Source organism: Bufo bufo, chromosome 1 (genome assembly GCF_905171765.1).
Source record: "Bufo bufo chromosome 1, aBufBuf1.1, whole genome shotgun sequence".
Lineage (NCBI taxonomy): Eukaryota > Metazoa > Chordata > Amphibia > Anura > Bufonidae > Bufo > Bufo bufo.
This window is the reverse complement of record NC_053389.1, coordinates 674,807,591-674,822,395: the sequence shown is the minus strand read 5'-3', so window position 1 is coordinate 674,822,395 and position 14,805 is coordinate 674,807,591. Positions and strand designations below refer to the sequence as shown.

Sequence of the window (14,805 nt, the reverse complement as noted above, 5' to 3'; positions counted from 1 at the left end):
TATGTACTGTGATCGACAATGGAGTGGGGTTTCTGGCAAAATGCTCAACCTATTAAGAACTAAATTCCACTGTAAGTAAGAATTACCGGCATGTAGAGCTCTGAATCTTGATGAAACCCTGGAATAAAACAATGAATAGCAGGATGAGCCACGATTGCTCATTCTGGTTATTGCTTAACATGACTGCAGAGCCACGGATTATCCTGAACTATGTACGTCTCTGTGTATGTATGCATGAGAATATCTTTAACTAGGTGCTTATCATTGTTATCTGCAGACGAATCCAACATATCTGGCTAAGCTCATTTTCCAAATGCCTCAAAATAAATCCACCAAATTCATGGACTCTGTCATTTTTACTTTGTACAACTATGCATCCAACCAAAGAGAAGAATATCTGCTCCTGCGTCTCTTCAAAACAGCTCTTCAAGAGGAGATAAAGTAAGTGTCTATGAAGAGTGTCGGACTGGAATGCCTAGTACCCACCAGTAAGGTTCATTCTGTGGGCCCAGTGCACGGCTATATACAAACAGTGGTAGGCAGCAGCAAGATGCTCAGGATGATTATGGGGTCCCTGCAAAGACTTTGAGAAGGCAGCTCCCTGGGGTAAGAGGATGCTGGCTGGCGGCCTATGTGCCTAGAAGTCTTCTTGGCCGCCTGATGCATTTACAATAATAAGCTGGGTAGTCTCGTAAATAATCTACCCAGTTTTCTTTTTATATGGATGCTTAGGCCGATTAAGATGCTGTACGCTGCCTATTTGTAGGCAGTGCAGTCAGGGTACTGTGCCATGTTGGGGATTGGAGGCCCACCCTTGCTTAGTGGATCACCAGGGGATTCACCTGTTCCCCTATAAATACACACCTTGTGTTGAGCACACATACTCCTCCAGTTCAGTTTGTATTTAAGACTTTTTCTTTTTTCTTTTCTTTTGGAAAATGGAGGAATTACTTCTCCTTTCGCAAACTCCTAGAAACTATTAAGAATTTTTAGATGTTCTGCTGTAGTTATATGAGCCTGTTTTGCACTTTGAGAGCATTAGGGTCCATTCACGCGTCCGTAGTGCATTGCGGATCCGCAATACACCCGGCCGGCACCCCCATAAAAATGCCTATTCTTGTCCGCAATTGCGGACAAGAATAGGACATGTTCTATTTTTTTCCGGAGCTGCAGAACGGAAGTTCAGGGCCACGCTCCGGAAATGCAGATGCGGAGAGCACATAGTGTGCTCTCCGCATCCATTCAGTCCCCATAGAGAATGAATGGGTCCGCACCCGTTCCGCAGAATTGCGGAACGGGTGCCGACAGCATTTGCGGACGTGTGAATGGAGCCTTATGGTGTACTGCTGTCACTGAGCTGTTGGTCTCATTGGTTGTACCATGAAGCTAAACTGTGAGATTATTGCTGCTATTTATCACAGATTCACTTGTAATATCTGAGGAGATTATTTGCATGTTTGAAACCTTAAATTTTTATCGCAGATCTAAGGTGGACATGATTCAGGAAATTGTCACTGGGAACCCTACAGTTATAAAGATGGTGGTAAGCTTTAACCGTGGGGCTCGCGGTCAAAATGCTTTGAGGCAGATCTTGTCACCAGTAGTGAAAGAGATCCTGGATGATAAGTCCCTCAACATCAAAACTGACCCAGTAGATATTTACAAGTCTTGGGTGAACCAGATGGAATCTCAGACTGGAGAAGCAAGGTGAGGTGCTTATGATCTGTATTACATTTTCTGTAGTTTTATTTAGATGTACTTTTTTAATAATATTCCTTAATATTTTTTCCTACAGCAAATTGCCTTATGATGTCACACCAGAGCAGGCAATAGCACATGAAGAGGTGAGGAACAGACTGGATGCTTCCATCAAGAACATGAGAACGGTTACAGACAAGTTCCTCTCTGCGATTATCAGCTCGGTTGATAAGATCCCGTAAGTACCCTTGTTATTCCTGTTATCTCATGCATATTGTAATTTAGCATGCATTCATACCGCATTTACAGTATACGTCAGGATTACTCACATATGCCACTGTGTGAGTCAAAAAAGCAAAAGAAACGGACAGCACCAGGTCCCATTCAGTATCATAGATTCACAGAGATGATCCTCATCATAATGTTCATAAAAAGTGAAGAAGCAGCAACAGCATCAAATTCACTATAATCCTTTATTTTAGCCAAGCTTGACAAAGACCCACCTACTGTCATAGGGTCGAAAGGTTGTTTGTACCTGTATACCACTATGGCTAAAATAAAGGAATTATAGTGAATTGGATGCTGCTGCCTCCCCTCTTTTTATATGACACTGTATAATTATACAGAGGAATAGATTACCCCCCAAAATAGGTATACTGTGCAGTATACCGTTTTTACTGGATGCCTTTGTATAGTGTAGTTAAAGGGGTTTTCCATGGTTTAGATATTGATGACCTATCCTTAAGGCTCAGTTCAGACCTGAGCGTTCTGAAAGGAGCGCTCTGTATGCGCGATTGTACGGGCGTTTACAATCGCGCATACAGAGACAAGCGTACACACAGTGTCGCGCGTTCCCGAAAGTCTATGTACGGGAACGCGCGACAAGCGCCCAAAAAAACGCTCCTGTACTTGTTTGAGCGTCGGGCGTTTTACAGCGCGATCGTACGCGCTGTAAAACGCCCAGGTGAGAACCATTCCCATAGGGAAGCATTGGTTTCTCCTTGTTGAGCGTTTTACAGCACGTAGGAACGCGCTGTAAAACGCTCAGGTCTGAACTGAGCCTAACAGCAGGGTACCAGGTGTTGGACCTACAGCTGATCAGCAGGGGTGCCAGGTCCAACACTTGGCACCTCTGCTGATCAGCTGTTTGCAGCAGGTGTCAGAAATAACGCAGAGAATGGAGTCAGGAGCACAGCTCTGTTCTCTCTGTAGTGGTTGTGCTGGATTATCGCCCATTCAAGCTCATCAGTTGTCGGACCCCCAATGATCTGATATGAATAACCTATCCTAATGACAGGTCATCAGTATCTATAGCCCATAAAACCTCTTTACATACACTATTCTGTACAGCAAGAAAAATATCACGTTGACGGAGGCCAATCTTTTTGGCCTCCATTGAGTGAAGCAGCTCCGATGGAGCTTTACCGGGGCATACTCCAAATTTACACGGCAAACACAGTGTAAAAATGCATCCTTAGGGCTCATGCACACGACCGTATGTATTTTGCGGTCCGCAAACCACTGGCCTTCGAAAAATACGGACATCAGTGTGCATTCCGTATTTTGCTCAACGGAACAACTGGCCCCTAATAGAACAGTCCTATCCTTGTCTGTTTTGCGGAACGGAAATACGGAAACTGAATGCACATGGAATGGACACAGACAATACGTTCGTGTGCATGAGCCCTTATTCCAACAGAAAATGTTATTTGGAAAAAGGTCCGTGATCTTTGCTGTCTGTAGACAGGGGACTCGTAGAGGTGAAGGCAGCATGTACCAATCTCTGCTGATCGGCAGTAAGGAGAGGAAGGTGGTGCAAGCATTTGTGAGTGCTGTGACTGCTTCTCACAGTGATCACAAGGCCGGAGACCAGGGTAATGCTCTGACTTCATAGCTGTCTGGAGACAGTGGGAGCACAGGGGGTAATCTGTTTTATATAGTCAAGGGATTAAAAGCATGTTAACCCCTGAGACAGACTTTACTAGACATAGTATATAACAGATTCGTACGCTGTTCTTGAACTCTGAAGCCATTTGCTGATTAGTATAGATTCACCATACATTATAATATGTAGCTGATGTTCTCTGCATTAATATTACCCACATGCTGTTTTCCCATTTCCACATGTTCTTTATAAATCATTAGTATTGCCCATACTGTTCCAGGTACGCTATGCGTTACATAGCAAAGGTCCTGAAAGACACCCTTCATGAGAAGTTTCCTGATGCTGGAGAAGATGACTTGCTTAAGGTCAGTTTATGCGATGTATGACAGATAGGTTGGCCTTATACATTAGGCCTTGACAACATGGCGACTTTTTGTAGTGCTGCCCGTTGATTGGGACTATTAATACAACAAGGTAACTCTGAGTGACAGCTGCTGTCCACGATATTGCCTACAGCTCAATGTATTTCTAGCTCAGTAGTTAAAATGAATCAGCCCGAAGCTTGAAGTGACTCAGCCCAACCTGATGATTTTGGCAGAACAGGCCAACACAATAGGATACACACAAATAGTCGGATAAGTATGGAAGTTAATTCCACCTTTCTGCACTGAGCGCCCTAACGGTCCCCTCACATTATAGTACAGGGCAGTGTGTTCGACCCATGCGTTTAGCAGAAAGCCATGACATGAGTGCATACCATCTACGCACTTCTTCTTCTTTCACTCTCTTTCCAACAAGCTGGGAATTTGGACAATTTCCTGGATGTCATGTATGAAAAAAATTACTTATGTACAACAAATAGGTTTGCATGGTTACATATGTTACATTATTTTTTTTATTGTTTTTGAATCAAAGCAAGAAGTATATTAAAAAAACAGAGAGAAGTGTAAAATGTCCTATATAATTTAACTCTGTATACTATCCACTTCTTGCTTTGGCATCAAAAACCGCATGAAACCACTGTTATATTTTCCATGGTATTACAGCTACCATATGTGTAGTGACCCAGCTATTTCAGAGAGCTGGTGGGGAAATTTGCTGAGCTTTGTACCCCAAGGCCCTGTGCTTGCTACTTATCTATACAGATGTGTTATTCGGGACAGCAAGTCACGTGTACTGTGGGAGCTCTTATCTAAAGCATGAGGGTGTATAGATGATTGTGAGTGCACCACCTAGCTGGAATCTATTGAAAAATGCCCTAGCATCACGGGCTCTTTGTACATGAAAATATGCAACTTTCTATTAGATTCCAAATTTTATTTTATTTTATGAAACATATCAATTAAAACCAATATTCCTGTACATATGTGGGCTTGTATAACACATAGTACTTGCCGCTTTGGGTTTCTCAGTTAGCATGTACAGAACTGTTTAGTCTAGTTGTATGGCACCTCCTTATGGTTTGTTTTAGAAGAATAGACTTATTGCTTTGGATTCTTCCTATGCTTTTTTAATTTATTTCAAGTGTTCTTATTTCTTTTCCATCTGCTGACTATAGCTGCTCTTCATCTGAAATCTCCTCTCTTTTCTGTTCTTCTAGCTTTCTGCTTCTCTGCACTGAGGCTTCGATAATGCACTAGTTCTGACCAAGGTGATTATTTTGTTTCACGAGTACTCTGGTAGATAAGTAACTTGATTGTGTATTTTGACCCCTTCAAGGATATGGATACCTTTTGACATGGAAAAGAATTATTCTTATATACGTTAATAGTTACCATGAGTTAAAAAAAAAAAAAAAAAAAAGTCCACTAAGTTTCAGGTTGCAATATGCATTCTTTTGTTTTGTGTTTAGACCTCCTCCTATTCAGTTTACAATATGCTGCTAGTTGCAGGCTTTTTTTGTGGGCATGTCCATCTCAGTAATACTTGATGGATCTTTGTTGCCAGAATAATGATGCTGTCTACCCTCCTTATCTACAGCTTGTGTGAGGTGTCCCTTGGCTGCTTTCCTCCCTCTTCACACTCCGATCTGCTTTATACAATTCTGAGAGCTGTCAGAAACAAGAGCAGAGCTCTGATTGATTTTATACCATTTTCTGAAGCATCACCAGCTTGGTGAAGGACTCGCACACTGTGCAAAAGCGAAGTGAAAATATTTTTTTCATGGAAGACTATTTAGACGGTTGCATAATTTTAGGACGCAAATGAACAATAAAAAAAATCAGTGCAGAGGTGTCTATAGCCCTTAAATGTTTAGCCTAAAGCATGTTGTAACAGTATATTGAAGTAAGTGCCCCTACACAGTCTACACACACACCATTGGTAGTCACCCTGCGATAGTGTTTAATTGCATTGCTGAGAAAATAAGGTTTTAATATATGCAAATGAGCCTCTAGGAGCAACGAGGGTGTTGCCGTTACTCCTAGAGGCTCTGCTCTCTCTGCAACTTCTGCACCCTCTTCACTTTGACAGGGCCAGGCAGTGTAAATGTCATCACGCCTGGCCCTAACTTCTGAAGTCAATCAAATCAGGCAGGGTGCAGCCATTGCAGAGAGAGCTGAGTCTCTAGGTATAATGGCAACGCCCCCTTTCTCCTAGAGGCTCATTTGCATATATTAAAACAATTTTTCTCATCAATGTGAGCACATATGAACATGGGACCAACACAGATGTCTTCATCTGTGAAGCGCGCATGCAACAGGTCACCCAGTTTTATAGGTACAAATCTGCTGACAGATGCCCTTTAAACCCTGTGAAAAATATGTGATGTATAACTAGTATGGCTTTTGCTTTTATCCAATAGATTGTGGGAAATCTGCTGTACTATCGCTACATGAACCCAGCTGTTGTGGCTCCAGATGCTTTTGATATTATCGATCTTTCTGCGGGAGGTCAACTAACCACAGATCAACGCCGGAACCTTGGATCCATTGCAAAGATGCTTCAACATGCTGCCTCCAACAAAATGTTCCTTGGGGACAATGCCCACCTGAGCATGATCAATGAATATCTCGCTCAGTCCTACCAGAAATTTAGGTAGTTACAAATCTTCGCTTATTCCCTCTTGCTGAGAAAAAAGATAAAGCAAAACATGCCACACTATGTATGAGGCTTGAGTACAAGTGTAGACTGTGTCTTATGCAAGGGAGGGTGGCTCATGACGCATATCAAAGTTTGAAGCACATGTTCCCAGACTATTCCTAATGGCAATAATATCGTTTTTCCCAAAAGATAAATTGTTTCTGATATATAAGTTGAGCTCAGGAATTGGCCTGCTCACTCTCCTGCCTGAGGTGACCACTGAAATCAGTTGAAATCCAATGAGAGATTTTCCTGGAACACAATAATGACTCCTTGTATATTTCTCCCTCTCATTTTAATTCAGTTTGTGAGTCTCTAAATTACTGTATCCTCTACATTACAAGACATAATTATGTTTGTATATCTCACAGTTACTATGTTCTCCTAAGGCTTACTTCTAATTGTCCACAGACGTTTCTTCCAAACTGCTTGTGAAGTGCCAGAGCCGCAGGATAAATTTAATGTGGATGAATATTCAGATCTGATCACCCTCACCAAACCCGTTATATATATTTCTATAGGGGAAATTTTGAATACGCACACAGTGAGTACTGTACATATACTTAAAGCTCAGGCTATATTGACACATTGCCATATGCCGTCCTGTCTGGAATTATTGCATTTTACTCATGTTGTATAGTGCTATACCAGGCAAGGCTGTAGGTGCAATGAAGGTTTATACTTGACCAAGCCCTCATGTACACTGCTGTATTACATATTCTTATGTGGCCTCATTGTTTTATGAACAGAGACCTAAACATTCATGCCAATTACCGTCTGAATGCAGTATTAAATATCCTCTTTTTTTTTCATTTTTTTTATTGGAGGTAAAAATTCTGATTTATTTAAATGAGTCTGTCAGTGGTTTTTACCCTAAAAAACTGCTGACAGTGCTAGGTAGGAGCCGGGAAGAGCTGGACAAAAATACTTTTCTCGCCCAGTTTCCTTGGGGGACACAGAAGACCTTGGGTATAGCTCAGCTCCCTAGGAGGCGTGACACTAAGTGAAGACTGTTAAGCCCCTCCTCCACAGATATACCCTCAGCCTGGAGAGAAAGGCAGCCAGTTTTTGCTTAGTGTCCAAGGAGGCAAGACACTCCCTGCTCTGCAGGGCTGGTTTCTCCTTGTTTAAATTTTAGATTTTTACTTTTTTCTTTTCTTTTTGTTCCAGATCATCAGGGACAACAGAGACGCACTAGACCTCTCTGTTTCTCCCGGGGTTGAGCTGCGCCAGTGCCGGTCACCCGCACGGCTGCCTCCCCCACAGAAGGCAAGGTGGATCAGGGCAGCCCAGCTCCCCTACATCCCGCCAGCGCAAGGGTCGCCCGCACGCCAAGTCCCCCTTCCAGCGTCCTGCCACTACGGTGCCAGTAGCTGAAGGGGCGACCCTGCTGGAACGGACCGAGGGTGAAGACGTCTATGGTGAGAGATTGGCTGCTCCAGCCCAACGTCCCCGTCCCCCCCGGTCTCCTGCGTGCCTGACCCTATACTGGGCCTATGGACCCTTCTGTCCCTGCTAGACCTAGGCTGGCCCCTGGGCTGCCGCAGGGCGACATTCTGCTCCCTCTCTCCTGGCCTCCATAGGTCATTGGCACCCTTCTCCCTACAAGAAGAATGCCTGGGGAGCTGCAGTGGTCCGCAACTAGCTGCCCCTGACTGAGGGGTTATGCAGGCGTCCCACCCTCACAGGCACCCGGTCTCAGGGTCCCCCTCCCTCTTACCGGCTACTGCTTCAGGGCCAGAGCCTTGCTGCTCCTGACCCTCCTCTGCCCTCACGGGCACCGGCCCAAGGGCAAGGTGGTTGTGGCTGTTGGCCACAGGGTGCGCTGTTATAAGCCAGGGCCCGCTCCATGGGTAAAATGGCTGCCGAGCGCAGGGTCCTCGCTTCTGGGCAGCGGGGTGGGCACCCGCGGCCTGCAATATGAGCGCTATGCTTCAACAGCCCCAGGCCGACCGTCGGAACATTCCGGTCGGCCGGGCACCGCAGGCCTTACGGCCGCGATCCCGGCGCTCTATCCGGGTCCCCGGCTCTTCCGGCCCGCGGGGTGGGCACCCGCGGCCGGCATGTGCATGCGCCGCTTCGTTCCCCGGCCAGTACTTGAATACTGTGCGGCCCCGGTCAGCCGGGCGCCGCTAATAATTTAGGCCCCGGCTTCACGGCCTACAATTACTAGGCCGCAAAATTCCGGCCTCTGTTGGAGGGGGCTGGAACTTCTCCAGGCGGGAATTCTTCCCGCCGGGAGGTTCCCCCGCCCCCAGGGGATCGCAGCGCCGCCCTCCAGGCCGGATCCCTGTTAACCCTTTGGGTACAGGCCGGCTTCAGATGGCCTGTATGGGTGCCCCCAGGGGATCGCAGCGCCGCGGTACAGGCCGGCTTCAGATGGGCCTGTATGGCTGCCCCCAGGGGATCGCAGCGCCGCCCTCCTGGCCGGATCCCTGTTTAACCCTTTGGGTACAGGCCGACTTCAGATGGGCCTGTATGGAACCCCCCAGTGCTCCTGTAGGTGGCTCCCCTTTCTGTTATATATATATAGAAAAAAAAAAAAAATTTTTTATATATATAACTTGTGGGCTGCGCAGGACGCTGCAGCCTCATGTCAGTACATGCCCCCCTTCCCTAGGCGGCATGTCGCACTCCCCGGCTGCGGCGCTGCCAGGGTCATTTTACCCTCCTAGCCCTCTCTCACGATACGGCGCTGGTCAAGTGCATGCGGCCCTTTCTGTAGGCAGCATTCGTCACCCTCTTCAGTTATGGTACTGCCATGTGCGGGACCCCCCTCCTGGGCGGGATACTGTACTCTCCCTGGCTACGGTTTGGCCTTGTGCATGATCCCCCTTTCATTGGCGGACTACTGCAGTTTCACCGGATACGGTGCTGGCCATGTGCACGACCTCCTTCCATAGGCGGAACGCTACACTCTCACTAGATTCGTTGCGATCTGTGCATGACCCCCTTTTTTCTTAGGCGGAATACTGCACTCTCACCAGATACGGTGCTGGCCATGTGCACGATCCCTTTCCATTGGTGGAACGCTGCACTCTCACTGGATTCGTTGCCGATCATGTGCGTGACCCCCTTCCATAGGCGGAATGCTGCACTCTCTGATTTCGCTGACGCCCATAGGCATGACTCCCTTCCGTGGACGGCATTGGCACTCTCACTGGATTCTCTGCCAGCCATGTGCATGACCACTTTCCATAGGTGGTATGATGCACTCTCATTGGATTTTCCCTGTGGCGGCATACATACACTCCCTCGGTCGGTGATGTTCTCTCGCCGGTACGTTGTTGGCCATGTGCATGAACCCCATACATGGCGGGGTGCTTGCACTCTCACTGGATCCGCTGCCGGCCATATGCATGACCCCTCTTCCGTGGGCGGTGTACGCACTCTCACTGGATTCGCTGCCGGCCATGGGCACGCCTCCTTCAGGTGACATGCACACATTCTCACCGACTGATCGCACTCTCCCTGGATGCGATGCTGACCGTGTGCATGACCCCCCCCCCCTCTTTTCTGGGCGGCATACTACACTCTCACCGGATACGTTGCTGGCCTTGAGCATGGCCCTCTAACATGGGTGGAACGCTTGCGCTCCCATTGGATACCGTGCTGGCCTTGTGCGTGACCACCCCTCATTCCATGGGCGGAATTTTGCACGCTCACGAGATCCAAGGCTGTCCTTGTATGTGCCGTATTGGACTTGCACATGTTCCCCTTCATTGGGAGTAGTTACACTCTCACAAAGTTTCGGTGTTGGGTGAGTTGTTGCACACTCACTTAATGCTAGGATAGCCCTGTGCATGTCCCCCCTTTCACTAGGTGGACCTCCTGCATTCCTGCTGGATACTGTGTGGCTATGTGCATGGCGCCCTTCGGGGCGAAGTATGGTATGCCCTACTTCTCTGACGTAGGTACGGCCTTGGGCATTCCCCCCCTTTTTTTGGGGCGGGCTTTTGCACCCTTGCCGACTGCAATTTGCCAGGTACATTTCCCCCCTTTCGGGGCGGTCAGTTTTGCGTTCCATCGCATACCATACTAGCCTTGTGCATAACTCCTTTTCAGTTTGCACTTTGCACTTCCGTAGATACTGTGGCACTCTGGCTGGCCTTCGCTGAGTGATATTTTTGCAGTGAGTGGACGTTTTTGTGCGTTGTTTGGGCCGTGTATACCTTCTCGTCCCGTAGGTGGGTTGGCCTTCTCACTGGTTACGGGCTACTCGTACGTATCCCTCCTTTCCTCCTGCGACATATTTTTTTCTCTTGGGAGACGGTGTTTGCAGCAAGCCTTGCACTATTCTCTAAAGAGATCATTCTGTCCACCTGTGTAAGCCTAAAGGTGTTGTCCAACAAACAATAAATGAATGCCTTATATATAAGTAGACGGCCTCTACCTGCTCGCTACTGCTCCGAGCTGGGCGGTGCTCATTCATTTCGTTGGCCCTTCCGCCGGGGAGTGTTCGTGGTTCCTAGACACGTACCCATTCGTCTTCCCGCAGCATTGTTTCCCTGCGCTAGTGGTCACATGGTCGAGAGTGCTGTCTGCAGCGCCCTTCGCATTCTATGTTGGCTCTGGCGGGACTACGGTCCCCTCGCCTACTACTATTTCCTTCTACCAGGTTCGGGCCGCTCTTCTTGGGAAAGGTCACCCAACTTCTCTTGGGTGCTCGCTTACCCAGGTCCGGAGGACATCCACCTTGAGTTCTTCAGGATATTCGCCTTCTGCGAAGCGGTGAACCGGGCGTCTCAGTGTAGCGGGGTTCTGCTTTTGAGCTGTCCTATGGCTTCTCTATGCCCACTCCTCCTTTCTTTTGGAGGGTGTTATCCCGGCCTCTGTCTCGACTGCCTTTTCTCGCCGGTTCTGTTTGGCTCCCACTCGGTACGGATCTCTCCGATGTGGCTTCTGTTCCGGCCACGCTTCAGAGGATGTTCCTTCTCTGCCCTCCCCTCTGGGAAGAGCATGGTTGTTCAGGTGGATGGTTCTGGTGTCTTGTCCACACTGACTGTACTAGCTGTGTACCTATCTAACGGGTCTACCGCGTTCTGTCCTCCCGCTGGGTGCAGATTGCGTTTTTTCCATTCTAGGCAATGTTTCTGCTATGGATTTACCTTCTCGGTAACTTGGGAGGACTACCATTTAGTCCGTCTTCCTGTGGTGGCTACATCGGCTTGGGCTTTAGCCTGTTTTGTCCTGGCATCGGGCGGTTGCTGGGCGGACCCTTTGGTTCCTGTCCGTCTGCTCCCCCACTCCGGGTGGATACGGGACAACATTGTTCGGGGCCGACGGGACCAGTTCTACCGACCGTTCTGCCCGTGTTACTGATCATTGGGTTTTCGCCCGCTTGCCCAGGCAACTCTAGTGAGCTCGCTAGTGTTCGCTTCTAGCCGAGTTTTCGTCCAGGATCTGTGGTAGGACTTAGGACTTTACCTGGGGTTCTGTGGGAAGCTGGGCGTTCCCCCACTCTGCCTTTCTCTCTCCATGGTTCTGTCTTTCTCCAGCCCGGCCTGGACCTGGGGCTGGGACTCCGTTGCTTGAGGTATCAAGTGTCGTTCCTGTCCTTCCTCTTTCAGCGTTCCCCGACCCTCTGGGCCTGTCAGGAACTTCTTCCATGGAGCGGCTCTTGGGTTCCTTTGTACTGCCCTCCGTTACCGTCCTGGGAACTACATACTGGGCTCTTGGCGCTCCAATTTTTCCTTGGAGCCGTTACAGAAGTCCTCTCTACTCCTTCTGTCCTGTACGGTTGGGTTTCTGTAGCCATCGTGTCTCTGACTGGTGCCTGAGTGGCGGCCCTTCTTGTTCCGAGCCTTCTGTCTTCCCCCAGGACAGGGCTGTTCTCCATTCAGTCTCTTCCTTCCTTCTGAAGGTGGTGTTTGTCCTTCATTTCATGGAGGCAGTCGTCCTCCCCTTCCCACCCCCGGGAACGGACACTTCACCGATTTGGACGTTGTTTGGGTCTTGCAGTTTTTTACTTGGAGATCTCCGACTCTTGTCGACGTTCGGTCTCTTGTGTTCCCAGGAGGTCCGCGCAAAGGGTTGAGGGCCTCCAGGGTGGCTTTCCTCCGCTTTCTCAGTGTGGCTCTTGCCGTGGTTGTCGCACCAAGGGCAGGGTTCTGCTTTTGGTGTCACCATTCATTTTGCCAGAGCTGTCGGTTTTTCCTGGGCCGGAGGCATTAGGCTTCGGCCATGCATTTGTAAGGTGGTCACTGGTCTTCCTTGCACACCTTACCGAGTTCTACAGGGTGCATACTCTGCCTTCGGCGTATGCTGCCTTGGGCCGCCTGGCCTGCAGGCGGCGGTTTTTTGTTGCCTTCGGGTGCTTCGCCTTGGTGCTGTGGTCCCTCCCCCTTTGGACTGCTTTTGAACGTCCCAAGGTCTTCTGTGTCCCCCAAGGAAACTGGGCGAGAAAACGAGATTTTTGTATAACTTACCAGTAAAATCTCTTTCTCGCTCTTTCCTTGGGGGACACAGCACCCACCCATTCTTTGTTCTTCTCTGACTGTTTCCGAGTTTGTTTTACCCTTTGGGTAGTTGGCTTGTTGGTTCCACTTTTTGGACTTTGCCTTTTCTCACTACTTGGACACGCAACTGGCAGTCTCTCTCTCCAGGCTGAGGGTATAGCTGTGGAGGAGGGGCTTAACAGTCTTCACTTAGTGTCACGCCTCCTAGGGAGATGAGCTATACCCAAGGTCTTCTGTGTCCCCCAAGGAAAGAGCGAGAAAGAGATTTTACTGGTAAGTTATACAAAAATCTCGTTTTTGTAATGCCTTTATCAGGATTTGTATGAATATGAACTTTTTATTCTGCCAGGTTCTGCTCCTGCAAGTGCACTGGAGGCGGAGCTTCACTTGGAAGGACTTTCTTCTTTGAACTGCTTCACAGCCCCTCCCCTCTGCTTTGAGTGACAGCTGTAGCATCTAGTAGCAGCTCAATGCAGTGAGCACTTCACCAAGAAGCTCCACCTCCTGGGCACTTGCAGGAGCTGCATCTGGCAGAATAAAACGTCATATTCTCACTAATCCTGATCATAAAAACTCCACAAAAAGGTATGTTTCGACTGTTCTCTCCTGCCCCTACCTAGCGCTGTCGTCAGTTTAGAATGGCCAAATTTATTTAATTAATTTTAGCATGCTCATTTAATGTGAACACGCTAGTTATACTGCATACAGTGAAATACAGTTGCAAAACTAAACTAAGAAGGGTTTTCAGCATCATACACAGACCATGGTAAAAAGCATAAAAACTGGAAAGAGATTTTCTCGTGTCCTATCAGGACAGTGAATAACATTGCCCTTCATGTTGCAGCTGCTTCTAGACCACCAGGATGCAATAGCACCGGAGCACAACGACCCCATCCATGAGCTGTTAGATGACCTTGGAGAGGTTCCTACTATTGAGTCTTTACTAGGTGAGTGATTGAGATGAACAGATAGGAATATCTGATGGGTTCTGTGGTCTTCATTGCTACCTGTAGTCTACAGAGCCAGCCACTGTGATAGTTTCAGTGTTATGTACTGTGTGCATGGAAGATACGAATCTCCCCAAAAGTCATCGCATTGGGGGAAGGACAGACGTAGCTGTAATATGCCACCCTTACATAGGAAAGCATATAAAGCTGACAAATGAGCTATAAAATAGCAAGGAATACTAATACAGTAAATTGTGAAATTGAAAAAGGGTTTAATTTGATTTTGTGTTATAAATAAAACGATGCAGGCAGCAGTGTAAACTGTGAATGTATTTTCTGGCTCCGTCCAAGGGCAGTTATTTATCTGTGATGCAGATGTGTTCCTCAGTTATCATTAATGCTTCATTGTCGGGCAGTATGCCAGGGCTTTTATGTATTTTCTCTTTTATGTACTTTTTTCTTGTTTACTTCAGGTGAAGGACCAGGATCATCACCAGACACAAATAAGGAGTCCTTAGCAAAGACCGAGGTGTCCCTCACCCTCACTAACAAGTTTGAAGTCATTGGAGATGAGAATGCAGAAAAAGATGCAAAGACCATCTTACTGAAGTAAGATCTCTATTTGTGGAGGAGTCAGCCGAGATGGCAAAGGATTATTGTTCATCATTATATAAACCTTCTGGAAGACCCCCATACCACAGTTACTATAAATACAGCATGTCCTTCACATCTGTTG

At 47.6% G+C, this 14,805-nt stretch overlaps 1 protein-coding gene across 1 annotated transcript in view; it reads left to right on the top strand.

Annotated features, from left to right (window-relative positions):
* IQGAP1 (IQ motif containing GTPase activating protein 1) overlaps positions 1-14,805 on the top strand; it is a 146,794-nt gene that overhangs the window by 120,430 nt on the left and 11,559 nt on the right. Inside the window, exons 25-32 of the mRNA XM_040414082.1 lie at positions 278-441; positions 1,483-1,707; positions 1,796-1,936; positions 3,864-3,948; positions 6,387-6,619; positions 7,076-7,208; positions 13,967-14,069; positions 14,543-14,678. Of these exons, the coding sequence (XP_040270016.1) occupies positions 278-441; positions 1,483-1,707; positions 1,796-1,936; positions 3,864-3,948; positions 6,387-6,619; positions 7,076-7,208; positions 13,967-14,069; positions 14,543-14,678 (1,220 nt within the window). The remainder of the gene's footprint in view (positions 1-277; positions 442-1,482; positions 1,708-1,795; positions 1,937-3,863; positions 3,949-6,386; positions 6,620-7,075; positions 7,209-13,966; positions 14,070-14,542; positions 14,679-14,805) is intronic.